The sequence below is a fragment of the Marmota monax genome, unplaced genomic scaffold (assembly GCF_021218885.2).
Source record: "Marmota monax isolate L192 unplaced genomic scaffold, Marmota_monax_Labrador192_F-V1.1 WCK01_AAM20220418_F8-fsc00220, whole genome shotgun sequence".
Lineage (NCBI taxonomy): Eukaryota > Metazoa > Chordata > Mammalia > Rodentia > Sciuridae > Marmota > Marmota monax.
Genome location: NW_026693909.1, coordinates 885,818 through 910,278, shown reverse-complemented (window position 1 = coordinate 910,278; position 24,461 = coordinate 885,818). Strand labels below are relative to the sequence as shown.

The 24,461-nt window shown below is 60.3% G+C and overlaps 1 protein-coding gene across 1 annotated transcript; it reads right to left on the bottom strand.

The window, feature by feature from the left end:
• Nucleotides 1-5,525: 5,525 nt before the first annotated feature.
• Fasn (fatty acid synthase) lies at nt 5,526-24,364 on the bottom strand. The gene is made up of 43 exons (XM_046463214.2): nt 24,211-24,364; nt 22,827-22,962; nt 22,106-22,258; nt 20,183-20,356; nt 19,846-20,046; nt 19,486-19,608; nt 19,081-19,196; nt 18,872-19,006; nt 17,373-17,835; nt 17,072-17,259; nt 16,509-16,698; nt 15,978-16,072; nt 15,612-15,746; nt 15,340-15,543; nt 15,108-15,223; nt 14,751-14,923; nt 14,482-14,673; nt 14,332-14,412; nt 14,063-14,242; nt 13,729-13,908; nt 13,445-13,648; nt 12,783-13,078; nt 12,026-12,412; nt 11,779-11,943; nt 11,549-11,667; nt 11,309-11,463; nt 11,001-11,204; nt 10,728-10,878; nt 10,467-10,645; nt 10,274-10,393; nt 10,063-10,185; nt 9,762-9,985; nt 9,486-9,687; nt 9,213-9,364; nt 9,040-9,131; nt 8,798-8,949; nt 8,458-8,703; nt 7,998-8,186; nt 7,635-7,865; nt 7,321-7,535; nt 7,100-7,198; nt 6,565-6,816; nt 5,526-6,490 (listed from the first exon to the last, which is right to left on the bottom strand). Exons 2-43 carry the CDS (start codon nt 22,951-22,953, stop codon nt 6,353-6,355), a joined length of 7,521 nt encoding a protein of 2,506 aa, XP_046319170.1. The 5' UTR covers nt 22,954-22,962; nt 24,211-24,364; the 3' UTR covers nt 5,526-6,352.
• Nucleotides 24,365-24,461: the final 97 nt, after the last annotated feature.

Sequence of the window (24,461 nt, the reverse complement as noted above, 5' to 3'; positions counted from 1 at the left end):
CACTATTTTGGATGGAATTGTTTTCTTAACTTCCTTCTAGATCATTCATCACTAGTGTGTAGAAATACGCTGAATTCGGTGTTCTGATTCTGTGGGCTGGTACTTTGTTGAAGCAATGGGGTTTTGGTGGATTTGCTAGATTTCTTCCTGTAAGACCATGCCATCTAGGGGTGATCCGCTACTTCCTTCACAACGAGCTGCCTTTCATTTCTTTCTTCTTGCCTAATAACGGGCACAAGAACTTCCTCACCTGGTCCTCAGGGGACTCTCCTCCTCCCCACTGAGCATGATGTCAGCTGCGGCTCTTGCCACGTGGGCCCCACCACAGTGACGAGGCCCCTTCCCGGGCTCTCCTAGTGACGGTTTTGTTGTGGGAGGGAGGGGGTTTTCACAAATGCTGTTGCCATCTCCACTGTGTGGCTCTCCAGTGACAGCCACCACTGAGTCCTGCTGCGTGGCCCTTTAAGGTGGTGAGCCAGCTTGGCAGTGGTCTGTTGAGGGTTTGCATTCACATCTGTAGGATACAGTGGTCTGGACCCTTTCTCCCTGGCTGGGTAGAATTAGTTGGAAGTATTCCCATCTCTTCAACTTTCTGCAGGGGTCGAGAAGATCGTTTCTTTTTCTTCCTTCTTCATACTGGGAATTGAACCTGGGGATGCTCCACCAATGAGCTGCATCCCAAGCCCCTTTTATTTCTTATTCAGGGGCTTGCTAAGTGGCTGAAGCTGGCCTTGAACTTGTGATCCTACTGCCTCAGCCTCCTGAGTGACTGGGATTACAGGTGGCTGTCACTGTGCCTTTTATATGCAGGGTTTGTGTGTGTGTGTGTGTGTGTACGCGCACTGTATTGGGGTCAAACCCAGGGCTTTGTGCACGCTAGGCAAGTGCTCTGCCACTGAGCCACATCCCACTCTGTGACTGATATTCCACTCATTTTAAGGTATTTTCTGATTTTCTTCTTTGACTCATTGGTTGTTTGAGAGTGCTTTTCAATCACCACGTATTTGTGAATTTTCCAGTTTTCTTTCTTTTATAGATTTCTAGTTTCACCGTAATTGGAAAAGACACTTTGTGCTGGGTGTGATGGCTCATACCTGTAAGTAATCTCAGTGACTCGGGAGGCCGAGGTGGCAGGTTGGCAAGTTCAAGGCCAGCCTCAGCAGCTTAGTACCTACCTCAAAATAAAAAGTACAGGGGGCTGTGGTTGTAGCTCAGTGTTAGAGTGCTTGTCTAGCACATATGAGGCATTGGGTTCAATCCTCAGCTCGACGTAAAAAAAAATTAAAAAATAAAATAAATTGAGGGTATTGTGTCCATTTATAACTAAAAATATAAAAAATAAATAAAAAGTAAAAAGGGCCAAGCGCAGTGGCACACACTGGTAATCCTAGTGGCTTGCGAGGCTAAGGTAGGAGGATCACAAATTCAGAGCCAGCTTCAGCAAGTGAGAGAGACCCTAAGCAACTAGGCTAGACCCTGTCCCTAAATAGGATATAAAAAGTGCTGGGGATGTGGCTCAATGGTTGAGAGGCCCTGGGTTAATTCCCAGTACCCCCCCCCCCCCCCGCAAAAAAAAGAAAAAAGTAAAACGGCTGGAGATGAAGCACAGTGCTCGTCCAGCACACACGAGGCCTTGGGCTTAAACCCCAGCACTGAAAAAAACAAGTGCAGTATTAGTGTCCCAGACTGTGTCACGTTGGGGGACCTGTTCCTAGCTGTGTGTGACTGTTACCATCAAGATGAATGGGAGCACTCATCAGTACATGAAGCCCGTATCTATCTCTTGCAAACTGTTTTGACTTAGCATCTATTTTGCCTGGCGAGTGACGTGGCGCCAGCCCAGCCTTTTCTGTTCCTGCATGTGTCTACGTGGGTGCGGGAGGCATCGACCCAGCTTCCTGCAGGCTGGGCAGCTCTCTGCCTGAACTGCACCCCAGCCTGGGTTACTGGGTTTTTTTGGTCAGGGGAGCACTGGGGATTGAACTCAGGGGCACTCGACCACGGAGCCACACCCCAGCCCTATTTTGTATTTTATTTAGGAACAGGGTCTCACTGAGCTGCTCAGTGCCCCTGAGGTTTTGAACTTTCTACCCTCCTGCCTCAGCTTCCAGAGCCACTGGGATCACAGGCCACTGCGCCCGGCTTGGGCTGTTGTTTTACGGAATGTGATTCCCCACTCTTTCCCCACCTTATTGTGTCTATATCTAAAGTCACTCTTTTGTAGATAGCATATAGGTGGCTCCTTTTAAGATCCATCACACTGACCTCTGATTTTTTTTTAACTGTAGCTAAACACAATATCTTTTATTTATTTTTTAATTTGTTGATAAACCTTTATTTTATCTATTTATATGTGGTACTGAGGGTCGAACCCAGGGCCTCACACCTGTCAGGAAAATGCGCCACAGCTCCAGCCCCTTATTTATTTTTAATGTGGTGCTGAGGACTGAACCCAGGGCCTTCCTTGCATGTGCTAGGCAAGCGCTCTGCCACTGAGCCCCCGCCCCCGCCCTCGCCCTCTGATTTTTAATTGGAGTTTTTTTTTTTTTTTTTTTTAAATATTTATTTTTTAGTATTTGGCGGACACAACATCTTTGTCTGTATGTGGTGCTGAGGATCGAACCCGGGCCGCACGCATGCCAGGCGAGCACGCTACCGCTTGAGCCACATCCCCAGCCCCATTAATTGGAGTTTAATGGGCTTCCATTTAGAGTAAGTATTGGTGAGGAAAGAGTCACTTCTTACACTAAGCTATGTGTTTCCTGCATGTCTCATATATATTTTGTTTCTAAATATTTCACAATGGCCCTTTTTATATACTTGATTTTTATAGAGTCTTTTCTCCCTTCTTTCCACTTCTATATATTTTTAGTTGAATTCTTTGTGGTCACCTTGGGGATTATAGTTCACATCTTAATAACAACCTAGCTTAAGTACTACTGACAGTTTTGAAAGAATATGATAATGCTGCTCCAATATACATCTGGCCTTCATGCTGACCCCAGGGCACACCTTTATGTTAACCTGGATCATTTTTTTCTGGTACTAGGGACTGGACCCAGGGTGTTCCACCACCGAGCCTCAGCCCAGCCCTGTTTACCGTTTTGTTTTGGGGCAGGGTTTTGCTGGGTTGCCCTGGTGGCAGGGCGGCTTCACACCCTCTTCTTGCCTCAGCCTCTGAAGTGGCTGCATCACAGGTGGGCACCACCACCTTTGGCACTTACCTGTGTAGTCCCTTGAGTAGTATTCCTTATCTGCTCGTGACTGGGCCCCACTGACGTCCCCTGTCCTCCCATTCCAGCGGGACCCCTAAGGTCCTCTTGTGGGAAGACAGGGCTGCCGGTGTGCCCTCCTCCAGCTGCATCTGTCTGGAGGCCTTCTCCTTCACTATGGAAAGATCAGCTGCTGGGTACACTTCTTGGTTGAAGAGTTTCTCTTTCAGAACTTTAACTGTGTCACCCCACTGCTCTCTGGTCTTGTTTCTGATGAGAAATCAGCTCTAAATCACATCAAGGATCCCTGTACACAATAACTCACTTCTCTTGCTTGCTACTTTCAAAATTCTCTTTTGTCTTTTGGTTTCCACTATAGAATCTTCTTGGAGTTTGTTAGCTTCTTGGACAGACATAATCACGCCTTTCACTGGAGTTGGGAGGTTTTCAGTCATTATTTTTGAATGTTTATTATTAATAAATGCTTAATATTATAAGAGATTTCAAAAATAACTTCAAGTACTTGTGCTTTCTCTGAGGCATATGCTGGTCTGTTTGATGGTGTCCATATAGTTTTCTTTTCTGTTCCTCAGGATGAATGATCTGAACCTCCTGATCTTTAGATATATCCTTTCTTTTGCCTGTTCAAATCTGTGATTGAACCCCACTAGTAAATTTTTCATTTCAATTACTGTAACTTTTACTCCACAGTTTTTGGTGGTTTTGATAGCTTCTATTTACTGATATTCTCATTGTAATCATAGATCACTCTCCGAATTTCCTTTGCTCTTGGTCCCATTTCATCTCATTGAGCCTGAACTCACTGAGTTTGAGAGTCAGATTCTCTCCCATCCTTTCCCCTGCATGCAGATGACTCTGTGCAGAGTGCGTCTTGGTGAGAGCTGGCATTTCTGCATTACAGCATGGTGAGTGAAAGTCAGAGATCCCCCCACTGCTCAAGGATTGCTTGTTAAGGCTGTAGCTGTGACTTTTCTGACTGATTTTTGAAAAGTGTGCGTTCCTTGTGTGGCGAGCCAAGTCTGTTTCATCATCTCTACAGTCAGCAAGACTTGACAATGATTTTCTTAAATGTCTGGTTCTAAATGGGGGAGGGGAGAAAAAAATGTTCCAGTTTCTTTAAATCTTTAATTAAAAAGAAATGTTACTGTCTCTAAGTCCTCTGATGGCCATGGAGAGCGCTGTCTTGGTCCATTTTCTACTGCTCTAACAGAATACCAGAGACTGGGTACATTATAAGCAATAGAGGTTTATTAGACTCTTGATTCTGAAAGCTGGGAAGTCTAAGATTGGGGGGGGGCTGCATCTGGCAAGACTTTCTCCTCTTCCATACCCCTGTGAGTAGTGGGGTTGAACCCAGGGGTGCTCTTCCTCTGAGCCACATTCCGTCTTTGCAGCTGGGCCTGGAGTTGCGAGGCTCCCATATTGAAGACCTGTCCCCATGCAGCCGAGCTTGAGAGGCCCTGGGAGGTGGCTGGGTCATGAGGCTCTGCCAGTGGGTCAGTGCACTAAGGGTGCACTGTCGGACCCGGGCAGTGGTGGAACTCCAGGAGGGCCCTGGCTTAGGGAGCTGGTCCCTTAGGGCTATGCTTCTGGGAACCAGTGTCTTGCTGCTTGCTGGCTTTCCCTCTGCTTGGTCAAGCAGCTCTTCCAGAAGTGGTCGAGCTGGCCCCCATGGGCTGGACCTCTGGAACTAAGGCCAGACACATCTCCCCCCCCTTGCTTTGGGCAGACGTGTCGCATCATAGGGCGAGAGGCTGGCCGGCACTGCTGACTGGTTGCTCTCTCCGTGGTCACCTGCATCTCAGCGCCAAGGTCCTGGCCCTGGCTGCCTCCACCCACATCCACACCTGCGGGGCTGGCTTGGCTTTCCCTGCACACCGCCCAGGCTCTGGGGCCTCCCCACCCACTCCCGCCCAGCCAAGACTGCTTTGCCCTACTGTGTGCACTCAGTGCCGCCCTACTGTGTGTGTTCAGTGCATCAGCTCAGGTAAGTGTGGCCTGGGTGTTGCTGAAGGTGCTCTGTAGGTGGGGCCAGTATCTGTCATTGGTAGGTCCAGCCCAAGCAGACTCCTCCCCATCACAGGCAGCTGAGTGAGCCTGGTCCTGGAAAGGTGCCTGCAGGGCTCCGCTCCTCTGGCAGAGCCCGGCTGCACCCCACCCTCTCCTGCTTCCCCCGATGGGTGCAGGTCGTGTGTGGACCGTGCTGGTGGACTGCCAGGCAGTGGGGGCACACCCTTGGCAGGATGGGGTTGAGATGCAGGACAGGTCAGGGAGGAGAGAGATCTGACCAGGTCGGCGTTCATGTGCGGTTTAATTGTGGGGAGGCTTGGGTAACAGGAGGTCAAGAGCAGCATTTACCAAGTTGGTGTAAAAATGGAACAAAATCCAGACATGGTTCCGTACACTGACAGTTACAATTTCAAAACCCAAGCAGCCATCTGAGTCATTTCTTGGAAAGTGAAGAGCTGGTGCCCGGCGCGGTCCGCAGGGCCATGAGGTAGGCCCTGCATCATGGGTGCAGCCGGGGGTGCTGGGGACCCAGGGGCCACAGGCTACTGCACCTGCTGGAGACCTTGTTCCCTGGGGGTCCTAGGGGTCCCGCCCTCCCCTGCGGTGAGCAGAAGGAGCAGGGACTGGCACGGGGGCTCCAGCCAGTGGGCCTGGGCAGCCACCCCTGTGCATGGGAGACACAGAGCAGGTCTGGTGCTCCCTGGAAGTTTGCCCAAGGTGCCTCCTGCCATATTCAGAATTGGGGTGAGCCCTCAGGGGTCTTTCCCAGCAATACAATAAATATGAGAATTTAAATGGAGAAACAACTATCCAACCAGCGTGGCAAACCCCACACAGATACAAAAAGGCTCAGCCCGGCTCCTGCCGGCCCGCTGGCTCTTCACAGATCAGGTGTCTCCGAGTCAGCGGCTCTGGGTCCCCTTGCCCACCCTGGAGGGGGTGGGCAGGTGGGGCATGTGTGATGGTCCTACTCCTAGCAGCCGCTAGGGGAGGCGGTGGTGCTGGGTCACAGGCGGGGTCCCACCAGCAGGACCCTCTCCAGCAGCCCCTGTGCACCAGGTGTGGTGGGGGTGTGGTGGTCTCCGTGAGGGCGAGGACAGGGGCAGGACCTAGCCCTCCCGCACACTCACGCGTGGTTCGGCCAGGGAGCTGTGGATGATGCTGATGATGGACTCCAGCCCGCTGCCCTCTAGCAGCGTGCGGTGGTCGCCCTCGATGATGTGCACCGACACCTTCCCGTCACACACCTGGGGGTGGCGGCTGTCAAGCGACTGTCCTGCCCCACCACTCAGGTGCCGCCCCAGCGCGGGTCCCCGCTCACCTGGGAGAGGTTGTAATCTGAGCCCAGGTCCTCCCCGTAGGCGCCGCCCGTCTTGGCCCGTAGCAGGGTCACGTTGCCATGGTACTTGGCCTTGGGCGTGTACTTCTCTGCTGCCCGGAGCTTGTGGTAGAAGGACAGGGCTGCGAAGCTCAGTTCCTGCCGGTCCAGGCCCTGGTGGCTCCTGGTGATGAGGTCCACGGCGGCAGCCACGCGCTCCTCCAGGCCCTTCAGTGGCAGCAAGGCCTCCAGCACCTGAGGGAACCGGCTCTGAGTGTGCGTGGACCAGTGGCTCTGAGGCCCCCTCACAGCCCCACATCTCAACCCACTGTCCACGGCACCTGGGCACCGCCCACCTTGCAGTGCTCCTCCCCTGCCTTGGGCCCCATCCCTTGCCAAGCTCCTCTCCTACTCTGGGCGCCGCCCCTTGCCTTCTAAGCCTCCCCCAGCGCTGGGCCCCGCCCCTTAGCATGCTCCTCCCCCAGCTCTGGGCCCCGCCCCTTAGCATGCTCCTCCCCCTGCTCTGGGTTCCGCCCACCTTGCTGTGCTCAGCATCAGTGAACTGCTGCACGAAGAAGCACATGGCCTCCGCCTCCGCCTCCGCCTCGCAGCCAGGGGTCATCTTTGCTCGATAGCTCTGTGGGGCAGGAGGGGCTGCTGCAGTGGGCACTCTGCAGCGTCCAGGACTCTGCAGGGAGTTGGCCCATGTGAAGCCAGGGCTCTGGGTGGGGCAGCCAGCCTGGCTGGCCTGGCTCTCACCTGGGTGTAGGCCACCACGTAAGCATGTGAGCCGTCAAACAGGAAGAGGCTGTGGTGGGCCGGGCCCTGCTGGGCCTGCAGTTGGGAGCACATCTCGAAGGCCACACAGGCCCCATAGGAGTAGCCGGCCACCCGGTAGGGGCCCTCGGGCTGCACCTGCTTGATGCAGTCGATGTAGTAGGCAGCTAGACTCTGGATGCTGTCCAGTGGAGCAGCTGGAAGGGCAGCAGCAAGCACTCAGTAGGGGCAGAGCAGCCAAGGGTCACAGCAGTGAGCACTGCTGGGCCTGTCCACGGGAGGTCTAGGGGGCTTACCTCGGGTACACTGCAGGCCATAGGTGGGCACGCTGAGCTTAGCGGCCAGGCTGTGGAACACAGTGGTGGAGCCCTCTATGGGGTGCACCAAGAACAGGGGCCGCTCGGAGCTCTGCACCGAGTTGAGCCGTGTTAAGGTGGGGCCCTCGGGGTTCACCAGTAGAGTGCTCACGTTCAGCTGGGCCTGCTGCCGGGCTGGGCTGACCACCTTGGATTTGGAGGATGCCACCTCTGCAAAGACAGAGGCAGATGCCAGCCTGGCCTGGCCTGGCCCAGGGCTCCCGCGCACACAGTGCCCTCAGGAAGAGAGCTGCCTTGCTCCAGTGCAGCTCTGGTGACTGAGGACCCTCCCCCCGTACGTACCGGGGGACGCGTGGGCCTGGGAGGACAGCTCCTGTAGCTTCCTCAGCGTGAGCTGCCGCACCTCACGCATGGAGAGCACCAGGTCGTGCTCCCGCTCCAGGGTCTGCCGTACCTCCACGCCCATGAGCGAGTCCAGCCCCAGGTCTGCCAGGGAGCTGTCCAGGTTGACCCCAGCCAGATCTCGAATGCCTGTGGAGGGAGGGACCCAGGGGCCAGTTGGAGTGGGGATGGCCTGGTGGTGCCGGGCTACGGCCAGGGGTGCAGAGGCTTGCACCTGGGTCTGTGTGGCTCCCTGCCCCTGCCACAGGGCCACAGCAGCTCCAGCTAACTCTGCCCCTGGCCCTGCAGACTGCCGTGCCCGACCCTCGGTGACGCCCTTCCAGACGGGGGACGCAGGATCAGGGAGCAGCCTCCCCTGGGCAGGGCGCAGCAAAGCAAGGTTTCTGCTGGCAGTGCTCACCCAGAATGTGTGCCACGGCGTTCACCAAGTCCTGCTGGCCCTCGGCACTGCTGCGGGCCAGGGTCTTCTTTTCAGCCAGCACAAAGCTGCTCAGGACGGCGTGTGGCTGGCTCAGGAAGAGGTCCAGCACCTCCATGCAGGAGGTGATGCGCTGGGGCAGCGTGCCGCCGATGACGGTGTCATTGGTGCCCATGGCCTCCAGGACAATGCCCACATCTCCAATGGCACCCCACTGCACGGCGAGGCCTGTGGGTAGGGGTTGGTGGGCGAGGGCTGAGGGCAGGGGCTGGGCAGGGCTGTGGGGTCGGGGCTGTGGGTCAGGCTGCGGGCAGCGGCGCACCTGGGAGGCCATCGTGACGGCGCTGCTCACAGATGCGCTCCATGGTGGAGTTGGCGAAGCCGTAGTTGCTCTGGCCAGCGTTGCCGCGGCCACAGCTCACTGAAGAGAAGGCCACGAAGTAGTCCAGCTCAGGGCAGGCTTCCCGGGTCACCCTGCGGACACTCCCGTCATTCTCCACCAGCCATCACATCCAGGATCCCCACCCGGCCTCCCCCAGGACAGAACAGAGGAGGCCAGCGCACCTGTCCAGGTTCAGGGTGCCGCTATACTTGGGTTTGCTGACATCCTGGAAGAGCCCTGGGGTCTGGTTCTCCAGCATGGCGTCCCTCAAGACCTGGGGGGAGATGCCCTCAGCACCTACTGCTGCTCGAGGGCCAGCCCCCAACCCTGTGGCTGCCCAGGCACCTCTCCTCACCATGGCCAGGTTGAAGACACCTCCGATGGGTCCCAGCTGTACAGCCTCCGTGACAAGGGCTCTGGCCCCCTCCAGTGAGCTGGCATCGCTGGAGGACACCAGCACCTGGATGCCCTGGCGCCTCCACTCACTGACCCGCTTGGCCTGGAAGCCTGTGGGACACGGGCCGAGTGCAGTAGAAGGGGAGACACCCAACCCCTTCCAGTGTGCCTCCCCGGGGCCACAGAGGCCCTGGAGGGATGGTGTGTAACCCTGCTGGGGCTGGCTTCTCACCTGTGCGGATCCCAGAGCGCGAGGTCAGCACAAGCTTCCGGGCCCCCCGCGTCACCAGCCACTGGGCCAGCTCAAGGCCAAAGCCACCCAGGCCCCCTGCGATGACGTAGCTCTTGTGGGCCGGGCAGAAGGTCTTGGAGACGGCTGCCATCAGGGTGGGCTGTGGCCGCTGAGGCACAGGCTCCTGGTCCTCCTCGTGCACCTGAGGCACAAGCAGCAGTTGGTCAGACGCCTCCTGAGGCCTGAGCTGGGGGCCGGGCGGGGCGCTGCCCTCACCTGCACGAGGACCTTGCCAATGTGCTTCCCCTGGGCCATATAGCGGAAGGCCTGCTCCACGTGGGCCTTGGAGAACACGGTGCGCTTGAGGGGCTGCACTACGCCGTCGCGGATGCCTGCCTGCAGAAGGCCTGCCACTTCCCGCCAGCTGGCGCCCGCGTCCTCAAAGAGCGCGTCCAACAGGATGCCGTGGAAGGTGACGTTCTTCAGAAAGATGGCCATGCCTGGGGGGACATGCTCTTCATGGACACTGTCTCCTGGAGCCCGCCACCCGCAGCCCTCCCGCGGCTGCCAGCCTCACCCAGAGGGTGGTTGTTAGAAAGGTCGAATTTGCCAATTTCCAGGAAGCGGCCGTGTTGAGCCAGGCAGCGCACGCTGGCTTGCAGCTTCTCCTCCGCCAGGGAGTTCAGGACCAGGTCGACGCCTGCAAAGGGCCAGGTCAGGCACCCGAAGAGGCGGGTGGCTCCTCCCCAGCCCGGCTGGAAGGAGGCGAGGCGAGGCGGGCTGCTCACCTCTCCCAGCGGTGTGCCGCAGCACGTGCTGTTCAAACGACGTGTCCCGGGAGTTGGCAAAGCTGGAGTCCTCCAGCTGGGGGAACCTGGCCTGGAGGTACGCCCGCTTCTCCGCCGAGCCTGGGCAGAGACGTCAGTGAGCCTTGCTGGGAGGTCCTCGCGGGCCAGGTGCTCGCAGAGGACTGTGCCTTACCCACGGTGGTGAAGACGCGGCATCCCATGCTGAGCGCGATGGCGATGGCTGCCTGGCCCACGCCGCCAGAGCCCGAGTGGACGAGCACCGTCTCTCCGCGCTGCATGCGCCCGCGCACCACCAGGGCGTAGTAGGCCGTGGAGTAGACGACGGGCACGGAGGCTGCCTCCTCCAGGGTCCTGAGGGCGCAGTGCAGGGTCAGCGGGGCCAGCCGGCAGCCGCCATGTTGTGGGGCCTCCAGCATCCGGCCCGCCCACTCACCAGCCAGAAGGCACATCCCAGAGGAATTGGGAGGACACCAGGATGGAGGTGGCCAGGCCTTCGGCAGGCACCAGCCCCATCACACGCTGGCCACAGGCATCGCGGCCCGAGAATTCCATGCCCAGCATGCAGTCCCGGTTGGCCCACTTCCCTGGGGACAGAGAACACAACTCCTGTCAGCAGGCCTGCCCTACCTGCAAGGCTGAGAGGAGCGCTCTCCTCTTGGGCCCGCAGCGGTCCTGCCCAGCCCACCCCAGGCCAGCTCCCGGGTACCTGGGATGGCGTCGGGGGAAAGCTTGCCCGTGGCCAGCATGATGTCTCGGAAGTTGAGCGAGGCGTAGTAGATGGTGCAGAGCTGCATCCCAGGGCTGCTGGGCTGCACGTGCCTCAGGGGCGAGCACACCCAGCGGATGGAGGAGAGGTCCCCCCGGGTGAGGACGTTCACAAAGGCGTGCCTCGTCTGCTCCTCGGGCTTGTCTGGGCACCAGAAGCAGGGCTGAAACAGGGCCTCGCTGGCCGGGGTCCTCACCCTCCTCCTTGGCCCAGCAGGCAGGGGCAGGGGCACGGTGGCCTGGGCTCACCCTGCTCCAGTGGGAAGTGGCGGAAAGCACCCCAGGCTCCGTCGCGGTATACGTTCATCACCAGGTCACCCTGTAGCACCCTCTGCAGTTCTGTGGATCCAAGGTCCACCTTGGGGATGGGGGACGTGCTGCTGAGGTTGGACAGCAGGATGCACCTACGGGTGGACAGAGGTGGTTTAGAAAACTGAGGGCGGGGCAGGGTGGGATGGGGCGGGCACAGCTAGAGGGCACCTCTCCTACCGGATCCGGTGCCCACCAGGCTCTCTGCGGAGACAGTTCACCAAGCCCACCACGCCTGAGGTGGGGCAGCTAGTGGCGGTCAGCCACACAGGTTGGGAGGAGGACTCTGCCAGAACGCCCTGCAGAACGAGAGAGTTAGCCTCCAGGAAGGTCCCAGCCGCGCCGTGCCGTGCCGTGCCGTGCCGTGCCGTGCCGCGCCGTGCCGTGCAGGGTCCAGTCCCAGAGCTGACCTTCAGGGAGTCCACCCATTGGAAGCTGCTGTCCTCCACGGGCAGGAAGATGGGGCTGTCCTGTGGGGCAGGCCGGCGGCACAGGAAGAGCACAGAGCCGTAGAAGGACTTCTTGAGGCCGACAAGGTGCAGTGCAGTCTTGGAGAACAGACTCTCCCACTCATCCTGGGAGTGTGCATGGGGGTCAGTGCCCAGCCTGCCCAGCCCGCCCCCACCCTACCCAGCCCTAAGCACCCAGCAGAGGTACCTGGCTCAGGAGGCTGGGCCCGTGCTGTGGCTCTGAGCTGAGTAAGGCCAGGATGTCTCCAAGAGCATGCCCCCTGAGCACGGCATGAAGTAGCAAGAAGCCTCCCTCCTTGAGGGCAGCTGCCATGTTGCCCAGGGCCAAGGCTGGGTCCCCCAGGGAGGCCACAGCACAGTTGCACACCAGCAGATCGGCCATGCCCAGGCTGCTAGGGGCAGGGTCCGCGGGGTCCCACTTGCCCCGTGCCACTTCGTACTGCTGCAGTAAGGAGGCGGCAGCCTCCAGCACCTGGGCCTGGCGGTCTGTGGCCGTGTAATCCAGCTGCAGCATGGGCTGGGTGTTGAGCAGAGCCGGGACGCGGGAGTACAGGTGTCCGTCACCAGCCAGCACCTGGGGGGAGGGGGCAGCTTCTCAGATCAGCCACCCGGGGCAGGGGTACCCAGGCCACAGTGGAAACCAATGTCCAGGGGCCAGCCAGCTCTGTGGGCACTGCCAGCCAGGGGCACACACAGGCAGCTGCCTGTCTTTTACCAGAGGCCCGTCTGTGGTGCTCCTGGCTTGGAGTCCAGAGTCTCCCAGGGCAGCCGCATGAAGTGGATTAGCCACTTGCAGACTGGCATTGGGCCCTGCCCCAGGAGCGTCCCCCTCTCCCAACACCACTTCCTTCTGTTCTGCTAGTGGGGTTGGATTTTCCCCCGTCTCAAATAGAACCAAGTGCTGGACCCAGAGGAGCGCCTTGGCTGCCTTGCCCAGCGCCTACCTCCACCACCTTCATCTTGAGGCTGGGCAAGTTCTCCAGGGCTGTGTCCACACAGGCCTTCAGTGCTACGGAGTCGAGGAGGCCACTGAGCAGGGCGTCCTCGGGCAGCAGGGCCTTCTCCTGCACCAGTGCCTGGCCCAGCTCCTGCTGCAGGTTGCCGTTGAGCTGCAAATGGCAGGCAGCGGCCAACAGCCGAGACAGTCCCTGCTGTGGGGGCTCCCGGGCCCCATCCAGCCCAAGCACCGACGTCTTCAGCCCTGGCTGGGCTGCCCTGGCCTGTAGTGCCTGTGCCAGTCCTGGAGAGAAGAGAGGCCAGTGTTCTCTGAGCCTCCAGCCACCCCTTAGGCCCACTGCCTGACCTGCCACAGGAGGAACAGATGGAAGGAGCAGGACCCGGCCGGCAGACGGTAGGCAGGCTAGTTGTGTGGCCCGCCCAGGAGGGTGGGTTCAGTGTCCCAGCCCCCAGTCCAGTGGCTTAGGACATGACCCGGCTCATCGTGGCACGGCGGGAGGGGCCTGGTCTGGGATCTGTGCTCCCCTGAGCAGGGGGGAGAGGCAGGCTTGGGGACCACAGGTGAGGGGCTGCCAGGTCAAGCCTGGTAGCAGGCCTTCCTAGGGCACCTCCCTGTCCCCAGAGGCACTCGCAGCTCCCGGGGCCTCACCTTTGCACAGCTGCATCTCCTCCTGAAGCTCGGCTCTCTGGGACAGGCACCCCGTTTCCAGGTGGGGAGAGAAACAGAACTTCTCCAGGATGGGGGTCAGCTGCTCGTGCTGCCGCCGTGGGGCCGCCGTGGTGTGCAGCTGCATGATATGGACGCCGCCAGCAACCACCGTCTTCAGATGGTGATCCACCACCATGTCAGCCCCTGCAGGACAGGCCAGTGAGGACAGGCAGGGCAGGCTGGGGACACGCAGGGCATGAAGCAGGGGCTGTAAGCAGTGCTACCTTGGGTCTCCCCCTGCAGCGCATACACTTTCTGCAGGTGGCTGGCAGGGTCAATGTGCACGGCAGTGATGCGGGTGGGCAGGTGCAGGCTGTGGTGGCCTGAGCTCAAGATGGACATCTGTAGTATTGTGTCCAGGAAGGTCACCCAGTTGTCCTTCCAGAGCAGCTTGCCTGAATTGCCTGTACAGAGAAGGTGGTCAGCAGGCTGGGCCTTGCCTGCCTTGGGGCCACCTCCTGAACCCACAGGCCCTCCATTCCCTCTCGGCTCTGCTGCCCCAGCTGTCGAGAAGGGCTCCCTGGTGGCCATCTGAATAACTGGAATGCCAGTGCCCACCTTCAAGAGTGGCCTCGAGGATGCCCTGGAAGTGGGGGCCGTAGTCATAGCCACGCAGCCGCAGGTCCTTATAGATGTCTGCCTGGGTCAGGCAGGAGGTGGGCAAGGCCTCAGCAGGGCCTAGGTCTTCTGGGTGCTCAAAGAGCTTGGGGTCAGGGTCCTCCCATTGATAGACCTTCCCTATGGACAGGAGAAGCAGCGGGCCTGAGCCAGGGTGCAGCAAACCAGTCCTCAGCCCCAGGCCCTAGGCTCAGCCAGGCCCCACTCACCGCTCACTATCAGGCTGCCGTTCTGAGAGATCTCGAAGGCACGGGACGCCTCCAGCAGCTGCACCTCCAGGGGCACCGTCCCTGTGGAGCAGCTGGTCAGACTGGGCGGGACCCTCCTCCCCAGGGGCACCCTGCCTGGAGCCTCCTCACCTGTCCGGGGCAGGATGGTGGCCTGGTGCAGTGTCACATCCTCAAATACCACTGGTACCTGCTCCAGAGATAGGCCCAGGCGGTGGGCCAGCGTCCTCCAGACCAGGCACAAGTAGCCAGTGGCAGGGAAGAGGGCGCGGCCATCAATGCAGTGGTCCAGCAGGTAGTGGTCGGGAGACTCGGGACTGGTGTCTGCAGGGGGCACCAGTCTCAGTGCTTGCATGCACAGCCAGGGAGGAGCCCACTGCCCAGCCCAGCTCCCAGCTCACCAATGGCATAGACGGTAGCAGAGGCGGAGCTGGACCCATTGGGGAAGTGCTCTGTGGCCGGGACATCCCAGGTCTGGCTGTGGTCCCATTTGATGAGGGGGGAGATGAGGGGGGTTCCCCGGGGAGCCGGGAAGTCCACAGGCGGGAACAGGGCATCAGGGCTGACATTGATGCTGGCAAGAGGGGAGGGAGGAGTGAGTGCCTCAGCTCCTGGGGCTCTCAGACCCGTGGCCCACTTCCAACCACCCCCAAGCCCTGAGCTGGCCAAGCTGCGGGCAACAAAGGCCACAGCCTAGGGGCCATCTGGAGACAGCATGGTGCCCAGTCCCTGGGGAGTGGGACGGGAGGGAGACCCACCCTGCCAGGTGCAGTTTGCCGATGTTGGTGAGGAAGTACTGCAGGTTGTCCTCATGGCCCTTCTTCATCAGGGGGATGATGGTGCAGCTGGGCTTCAGGCCCCGCTTCAGCACAGCCTGGGGGCAGGGCACCACGGCTGGGACTCCCGAATGGCTTGTTGGCTGTACCCGTCCCCCTCCCCCGGGACTGTTGGCCAGTGGTGCCACCCGTCCAAGGCCAGCCCAAGGCGCACCTGCAGCAGGGCGTGGGGTGCGATCTCCAGCACCACGGCGTTCTCGGGCACGTGCCACAGCGCCTCCTGGAACAGCACGGGGCTCACCAGGTTGTTGACGCTGTACTCGGGGGAGAAGGTGCGGGCCAGGCTGCCCTGCCACTGGGCCTCGGGGATGGAGGTGCTGAGCCAGCGGGTGGAGCGGGGCTTCGGCTCCCGGATCACCTGCCAGAGAGCAAGGTCAGCAGGAGCTCGGGCACCGTCCCCTGGGGCCCACACAGCCCAGCACACACCTGCTTGAGGGCCTGCAGCAGTGACGGGGCAATGGCCTCCATGTAGTAGGAGTGGAACGCGAAGCCGCCCGTCCGCACCTCCTTGGCAAACACACCCCCCTGCTTCAGCTGCTCCACAAACTCGCTCACGGCAGCCTGGGGTGGTCAGGGCGCAGGTCACAGGGGCCCCTGGACCAGCTCTCCCGGGCAGCACCTTCCCATGCTGTCTCCCCAGCTTGGGCTCGGAGTAGGTGGTGGGGAGGGGTTTTTGGAAAATGCCCTTCAAAGGCTGGTGGGTCCCAGAGGCCTTCATCCTCAGGCCAGCCAGACCTTGCTGGACACACGACACTGTGGGGCAGAGTTCTGTCCCATAGCCGCACGGCCTACCTGAGGTCCCGAGATGGTCACTGTGTCCTCAGAGTTGTGGCAGGCGGGCACTATGCCAACGGGGCAACGCTGTTTGGACTCCTCCCAGGATAGGCCTGTGAACACAGCTGACCTAAGATGGCAGCCCCCAGCCCTGCCTGACCAGAGGTCACACAGGCACAGCTGGGTGTTTCCATGACGGCAGGAGAGGGCACAATGACAGCTACACCTTCCCAAGGCACCTGCACCCCGCCCCGCACCCCCGCTGCGCCTGCTCTCAGGCCAAGGCGTCATTATGGGGATGACGTAGGAGGGAGGCTGGGTGGCAGAGGGGCCAGGGTGAGGCCACCTGGAGCCCACAGGCCGTCCTGTGGGGGTGTAGCTCAGGCTCAGGGTCTCTGGGGGCACCCAGGGACTGCTGCACAGATGTGTCCGGGCAGTGTGGCCCTCTCCCTGCAAGACAGCCTCCTTTTTCAGAGGTGCCAGGAGACCAAAATCCCTCCCTGGAAGGTCCTGGGGCCCACGGAGGAGGGACCCACAGCTGACACCTACCCACAGCTGCCATAGAGCCCGCCGGTAGGTGGGCCTCCTTGATGCACTGGCCTCTCCAGTACGCAGAGAGCACAGCCTCCTCCTGAGAGAGGCATCCATCGGCATAGCCACAGGCCACCTCCCCCAGGGAGTGTCCCACAATGCCGTCCGGTCTCAGGCCCATGGAGGTCAGCAGGTCCACAAGAGCAATCTGGGGTAGGGACAGGCCATGTCATACCAGCCCCTGGGCCATTGGGTTGATCTGAGACAGTGGCTGGGTATGAACAGCCCCCTGGCCCCATTAGGCCATGCCCACCTATTGACTGTCCCAGACCACCTCGTAAGAAGCACATCTGGTCCTGGAAGCCCCAGCATGCCAGGCTTCCCTAGGTATCCTCTGCCTGATGTCAGGACCCCCAGAAGCACCTCTCACCCACAAGACACTGAGTCCGGCAAAAGGATCTGCCTAGCAAAGAGCCCATTACTGGACAGGCTGGGACATCTGACCCTGGTGACTCCAGCTCTCTGGGAGGCTTTGCAATCTGGGAACATCCCTGGGACCTGGCATGGGACAGATGCCCTACCTGGATGGCAGTAAGGCTCACAAAGGCGTGGACGATGTCATCAAAGACCTTTTCATCTGTGCTCAGGAGCAGGTCTGATACCTTCAATCCAAATGGCTTCACTGCCTCATCAGAGCGCAGGATGGAGTCACGGAAGCGGCCCAGGCGCATGAGGCTCAGCCCCATCCTGCACCACTGTGCGCCCATCCCTGTCCAGAGAGCACACAGGGTCACAGATATAGCCATGTACCCTGTCCTCCACTGCCCCTCCAGAAAGAGGCCAAACCCCACGGGGCTAATGGGGGCTTGGGGGGGGTCTCACCTGTGCAGATGAACCAGAGTGGGCGCCGACCAGGGGGGACCTGCTGCACTTCCTGGCCTCCATCCTCGACACCCAGCACAGCATAGCCCCTGAAGGGCATGGTGGCCACAGGGGTGTGTGCGATGCTGTTGAGCATGCTCACAAAGGCCATGTCCTGGCCATGCTGGCAGCCCTCATCCAGCAGGCTTCGCACAGCCTCTGCAGTGCGCCCACTGGCCTGCAGCAGGCGGGGCAGAGGGGCATGGGGAGCGGGCACTGGGGGCAGGTACGTGTTGGGTTGGAGAATGACATGTACATTGGAGCCTCCAAAGCCAAAGGAGTTTATGCCCACGATGCCACCGCGGATGGGCAGGGGCTGGTCTACCACCTGTAGCCGCCCATCTTGCAGAGCGGGGATCTCAGGGTTGGGGTTGTGGAAGTGCAGGTTGGGGGCCCAAAGCCCATGCTCCAGGGATAGCAGCACCTGTAACCAGAGAATGTGGTTGGTGGACAGATGACCCCAGCAACTTGTGAGGCTAAGGCTGGAGAACTGCAAGTTCTAAGTCAACCTCAGCAACATAGGGAGACCCTAAACTACTTAGCGAGGCCCTGTCTCAAAATAAAAAACAAAAAGGGCTGGGTAGGGGCTGGGGATGTGGCTCAAGCGGTAGCGCGCTCGCCTGGCATGCGTGCGGCCCGGGTTTGATCCTCAGCACCACATACAGACAAAGATGCTATGTTTGCCAAAAACTAAAAAATAAATATTTTTTTTTTAAAAAAAGGGCTGGGTATGCCTCAGAGGTCAAGTGCCCCTGGGTTCACATTTGGGGGTGGGGGGTGCTAGGGATTGAACCCAAGGGCCATCACACCCAGCTCCCAGTCCTCTTTTTTTTTTATGCATTTTACTTAGAAACAAGGTCTTGCTAAGTTGCTTATAGCCTCACTAAATTGCTAAGGCTGGCTTTGAATCCAGAACCCCTGGTTCGTTCAATCCTCTGTACCAAATTTTTAAAAAATGCAGGTTATCTACTCATGGACTCAGGCCTGCCTCTGTACAGGGGTCCGGGGACTTCCATGTGGCCGCATGGGCTGCAATACAGGGTACAAGACCCTCCACCTCTTTAAGTCAGTGTCCTCTCTGGAGCCCCTGCTGTCTCCCAGCCTGATAGGCTGGAAGCCCAGGGACCGTGGTCCTCCAGGCTGGCATGCCTGCTCTCCACTGAGGGACAGCCTTAAGGTGCCCCAGGACTCTGCTGATTGGTCAAGAAGTGGGGATGGACAAGCATGCAGGACTGCAATGCAGGTGTGGGTGCCCCAGAGCAGATGCCCACCTGCTCTGGCACAACCGCTCCTGGCCCTCAGTCAGGGACCCTGCAGCAGCAGCAGGCCAGGCCCAAGCTCTCCTGTCATGCCCAGTCTGCAGCGCAGCCTTGGGAACAGGGGTGCAAGGTAGGAATGGAGGCCACAGTGCATAGATGCCTTGGGAACGGGGGCCCAACCCACAAAGCTCAACCACTGACCTTGGCCAGGGCTGCAAGCCCAGAGGCAGGCTCGGGGTGTCCCATGTTGGACTTGGTGGACCCAATCAGCAAAGGCTCCTGGCGGGTGGTGCACAAGGCTCGGACGATTCCATTCAGCTCCTGGGGGTCTCCCACCTGTGGGGACACAGAGAGTCAAGGTTGCGGCCAGGGGGCCCTGCAGTGGGGGTGGGGCTCGGTGGGGCCTTCACCTTGGTGCCTGTGCCATGGGCCTCAATGTACTCGAGGGACTCGGGGGCCACCCCAGCCATCTGGTACAGGGAGTGGAGGAGCTGCTCCTGGGCCTCTCCAGAGGGGAAGGTCACACCTGTGTGGAGACGTGCATTAGATCTCAGCAGCTTCCAGGCCTCCAAACTGACGGGCCGGAGGCCTGGACACAAACTCTTCAGCCAGGCCTGAGGCCAAAAGCCCATAGACCTCAGGACCAGCATGCTAGCTTCACGTGCAGGGCCAGCTTTCAAGCTCCTGGGGCTTCTGCTGATAGGTTGAGAGGCAGGGATGGTGTGCACACCGCCAGGGGCCCATCTATCAGGGGTACACGGCCTTCACCTCTAAGAGTATTCTCTAGTCTGGTAGTTCAGCGCCCCCATACCCACCTTGTTCCTTGTAGCCATCTGTGTTGGTGCCAGAATTCAGGATGGTGGCGTATACCCGCCTGGCCAGAGACTTCTTGGTCAGCAGAACTGCTACCACAGCCTCCGAGCGGCAATACCCGTTTCCTGGGACAAAGTGGTACCCGAATTGAGGTCTGGTTCAGCCCAGGCTCCACAGGGAGCATCTGCTTGGCAGATGGCTGCTCTGGGGAGGGGTTACTGGGATAGGCTGGCAGATGACAGGAGAGGCTCAGAAGGAAAGCTGTCCTGTCCCACTGCCCTGCCTGACCCTTAAGACTTCAAGGGCTCAGCTGGCCAAAGTGACCAGGGAGACCCCCAGCTGGGCCTTCCTGCTATCCCTACCTGAGTCATCGAAGGACTTGCAGGTGCCCTCTGGGCTGAGCATGCCCAGCTTCATGAACTGCACGGAAGTGTTGGGCTTCAGCAGCACGTTGATGCCACCCACAATGGCAGCGGGGCACTCCCCACTGCGGACAGCCTGGTAGGCGTTGTGCAGCGCCATCAGGCTGGAGGAGCAGGCTGTGTCCAGGGCAATGCTGGGCCCTGTAAGCAGCGGCACGAGACAGATGTGGGCATTCCGGAGCAGAAGCCTGCCTTCCTGGGCCCCACTGGGTTTCTGAACAACACGCGAGGGGGCCAGAGACCCAGAACCGGGTTATGCCACCTGGGTTAAACCCACCTTTGAAGTCAAAGAAGAAGGAGAGCCTGTTGGCCATCATGGCTCGCTGGCAGCCCACCATGCTGTAGCCCAGGAGCGTCTCAGGGTCCCGGCTCAGGGCCTCCGATGCCTCGGAGCCACTCACACCCACCCAGACACCTGTGTGTGTCCCTCTCAGCGACGCCGGGTTGATGCCTGTCAGAAGCAGCAGTCAGGCCCAGCCCTCCCCGTCCAACTCTGTGGGTGGAGGCACAGCCCTTGGCCTGTGCCTCAGAGCGAGGGGACGCCCTCTCAGCACTCTACGAGGGGCCTGAGTGAGGCGAGGTGTCCTGCAGAGGAGGTGGGAGCTACTTGGGGCCGGCAGCCAGCCCAGGTTGGGGGAAAATAAGAACCAGGTTGTGGGAGGCCATCCTCGCACATGATTTGAGTTACCTCCCTGGCTGGGCGAGATGCGCTTAAACACAACTGTGTCAGAGCTATTCCCCACCCTTCTCCAGGTCCGAGGGCTTGTCCATGCAGAGGCGTGTCTGGCCACTGCCCCTAAGACCCAATCGTTGCCCCTGACCTTGGGATGCTGCCCCCCTTAACCTTCATTGGATGTGATTTTCCCTGGAATTTTTTGTTCCCCAATAAAAGCCCACTCCCTGGCGTGTTCCCTCTCTCTCTCTCTCTCTCTCTCTCTCGTCTCTTCTGTAAACCTCGCTACCACATTAGGTGGCTGGAGGCTGGAGCTAGGAGGAGCCGTCCCGTAGCTGGTATCAAAGGTCATAAGAGTCTTTTTGATTTAAAGCTCCCTAGCATTTACTCAGGAATGGAAACTTCTTTCATGAAGCCAGCGCTGGTCGCGTGGAAGACCAGGTCACAGAGGAAATGGGGCATCAGTGGGGCAGACGGATCCCCAACTAGGTCAGGCGGCAGCCATAGGCAGCCACAAGGACAGTGGACAGTATTGTCCCCAGGCAACTCCCTTGGCCCTTGGTGTCACTGGTAAGTCTGGAAACCCACTGGCCAATGAGCACCTCAGCTCCAAGGGCAGCCTGCCCTGGGACAGGCTGAGATAAGGAGCAGCAGGGAGACGAAGGCCAAGTGTCCAGACTGGAAAGAGGGACACTGGACAGTCAGTCCCCAGGGAGCTGTGCACGCTATCCAGGATGGGCCTGCGCAGTGGGAAGGCCTAAGGCAAGGGTGCTCCTCCCATTGCTGCTCCCACTGCAGAGCCACCAGGGTCCTACCCTGCCAGCTGACCCTCATCTAAGGGTGGGTACAAGTGAGCCACACTGCCTGCAACAGCAGCTCTGGGCTGCTCAGCATCCAGTGACCTGAGGCTCACCCCAACCACCTTACAAGGTCTGCCTGCTGGGGACGAGTCCATGCCACAAGTAGTAGGACCCAGGGACCAGAGACAGCTGCTGGAGGCACCCTGCACATCAGCAGGGCAGGGCCTCTCAAAGTTGAAGCCAAGCTGAGGCGGGGGGGGGGGGGGGGCGCGCGGTGTAGAAGCACAGGGGCTATGGCCCTGGCAGGAGACCAAGCCCCCCTTGGCCAGAGCTACCTGCTCTGCTGTCAGCCGCACCCTTGCCCCAAGACCAGCCAACCAGCCAGGCATCAGGAGTGAGGAAACTGGGGCAACAGGGCACACCTGGGACACTGCTGGTGTGCGGTTGTGAAACTTCGATCTGCCCAGGGCCCGCCTCCCAAGCCATTGGCCCCCAGTCAGGGTCGGCAGGAGAAGGTGGCTCACGCCACTCTCCTCGACACTCCAGGCACTCTCAGAGACAAAACAGACGTGGCTGGCACTTTTTCTGTGGTGTTGGGGCCTCGTGCATGCTGGCCAGTGCCAGCTGAGCAGCCCCAGCCCTGGCCACTGCAGAGGCAGTGAGAAGCCTGGAGGAAGCTTCTTTAACTGCAGGCCCCCAGGGTGGCCAGCAGCACCCCTCCACCCACCTCCATCCACAATGGCCTCATAGGTGACCTCCAGCAGCAGCCGAAGCTGGGGATCCATTGTGTGCGCCTGCTTGGGGTGGACTCCAAAGAAGGAGGCATCAAACTTGGACAGGTCCTTCAGCTTGCCAGACCGCCTGGGCAGACCATAGAGCCCTGTGGACACAGAGACAGCTTTCGTCTCCATAGAGGTGTCCCTGGGTGTCACAAGGGGCCCGGAGCTAGAGGAGATAATGAAACCCTGCTCTTCAGTGGCTCTGGGGAGCCACCAAGGCAGGTCTGCCACGCCCAGCCCCACCTCTAAGAAGGAACCCTCCAGAGCAGAGACTGCTGCAGGAAGCCAGGAGTTGTCCCTGCTGCTCACTCGACCCCAGCAGGGAGACCCTCTGCCTATCCTAAGGTGTCCAGGCCAGGCCAGACCCACCATGCTGACTCACACCCGTCCATCAGGTAGCACTGCTTTGTCGAAGAACCCACTGGGCATGAAAGAGTTGAGCCAGCCTCCCTGAGCACCTGGTGTCTGTTAGTGCAGGGCACAGGAGGAGGCAGCACGCCAGAAGGGCCTGTCTCCAGCACCCTGGACGCAGGACTCCAGCAGCACACCTGTCCTCTTAAGAGTCCAGCTGGCCCAGGAAGGGCAAAGTTCACAAGCCCTGCTCTGCAGGCTGGAGGAGCCTGAGGCATAGCCTGGAGCACCCTCCAGCTGGGGCCTGCAGCCACTCACCTGCCTTCCACTGCCGGTCATTGTCCGTGACCATGTCCACACCACCAATGAGGTTGGCCCAGAACTCCTGCAGATTCTCCGACTCGGGCAACTTCCCCGACATTCCAGCAATCACAACCTCCTCCATGGTTCCTCTCTGTGGAGAGCCCAAGGTAGGTCAGTCCCTGCTTCAACACACACACCACCACTGCCTCAGGGGCATAACCGGCCTTGGTGAGGACCGCCCTGATCCACTGGTGGTGTGGAGTGCTGGCCTGAGCTGCTCCTCACCCTTCCTAGGGGCTTGCCTGAGGACAGGCGCTTAGAAAGCCCCACGTGGAGACCTTGATCCAGGCCCCACCCTCCCACCCTCCCCTCTCACTGGGTGGACTGGTGTTCCTGGGTCTTACTTCTGGCCTGCCACCTCAGGAGCTCTGACCCTTTCTGTGCAGAGGCCTGACCTGGGTTGACCCCCCCCAGGCTGTGCGGCCCTGATTCCCCACCCTCTGCAGTCAGCAGGAGCTGTGCAAGCTCCACCCAGGGAGGGCCAGCCAGGGCAGAAAAAGGTGGCTCTCCAGAGAGCCAGCAGGAAACCAGCGTCTGTCTGGTCAGCCAGCAAGGATGCTCATCCCAGGGCAGCATAGAAGATGTCAGGACTGGGAGGGACCCAGGGGGGACAAGCCTGGGCACTATGGGTGCCAAGACCTTGAGGAAATGGGGTGAAGGTGGCCTCTGCCAGTAGGACGGGTCTCCCAGCAGGATCCAACCTGGAGCACCACTCCTGCCAGACGCTGGGCAGGTGAGGCCTCAGGATTCTGTGCCCAGGCGAGGCAGCAGTGGGCTTTGCCAAGAATCTAAGTTCCTGAAACATCTGCCCAGGAGCCCGAAGCCAGGGGTCCAGCGCGGAGGATTTCTGCCGCCTTGAAGGCGAGGGGCCGGGCCCAAGGTAAGGAGGCAGGCCGGCTGGTCCGGCAACTTCCGCCGAGGCCTCGTGCACTCCCAGGGCCTCCCCCAGCCTCTTTCAGCCTGCGCCCCGCGCACCGCATTGGGCCCCCGGCGGGAGTGAAGGCTCCGGCGCCCGCCCTCGCCCCGTCCACGCGGGCCGCCTGCAGGCCCGCGGCGCCCTACCTCCCGCAACCCGCGGGCCACGTGACGGTAGCCAGCCGGCCGATGGGCTGGCCGCCGCCCCGTCCGCACCCTCCCGGTCCAGAGGCCCGACCCGGCGGGCTGCCCCGGGCCGCGGCCGGTGGGAGCGCGTGCCGGCCGGGCTGTGTCTTTGTGGGCGCGGAGGCCCGCGGTCGGCGCCCTCCAGGCCGCCAGGGGCCCAGGAGAGGGCCGCTGCCGTCGCCAGCCGCGCGGTCCCTGCCCGGCCGCCCGACTCCGAGCCCCGCGGAGCGCCGCGTACCTGGACCAGGCGGCGGCGGCGGCGAGCGGCAGGCGGCGGACGGTGAGCACGGCGGGAGGAGCGGAGCGGGTGCCGCTGCGGTCTCTCTGGCTCCCTCTAGGCCGCGCCGGCGCTATTTAAACCGCGGCCATCCCCGCGCGGCCACGCCACATGGGCTGACAGCTTGGCTGCGCCGCCCAGGCCAATGAGCGTCAGGGCTGCGCCCCGGGACCCGGCGCGCCGCCGTCGGTGGGGTGATGCCCGCGCGCGCC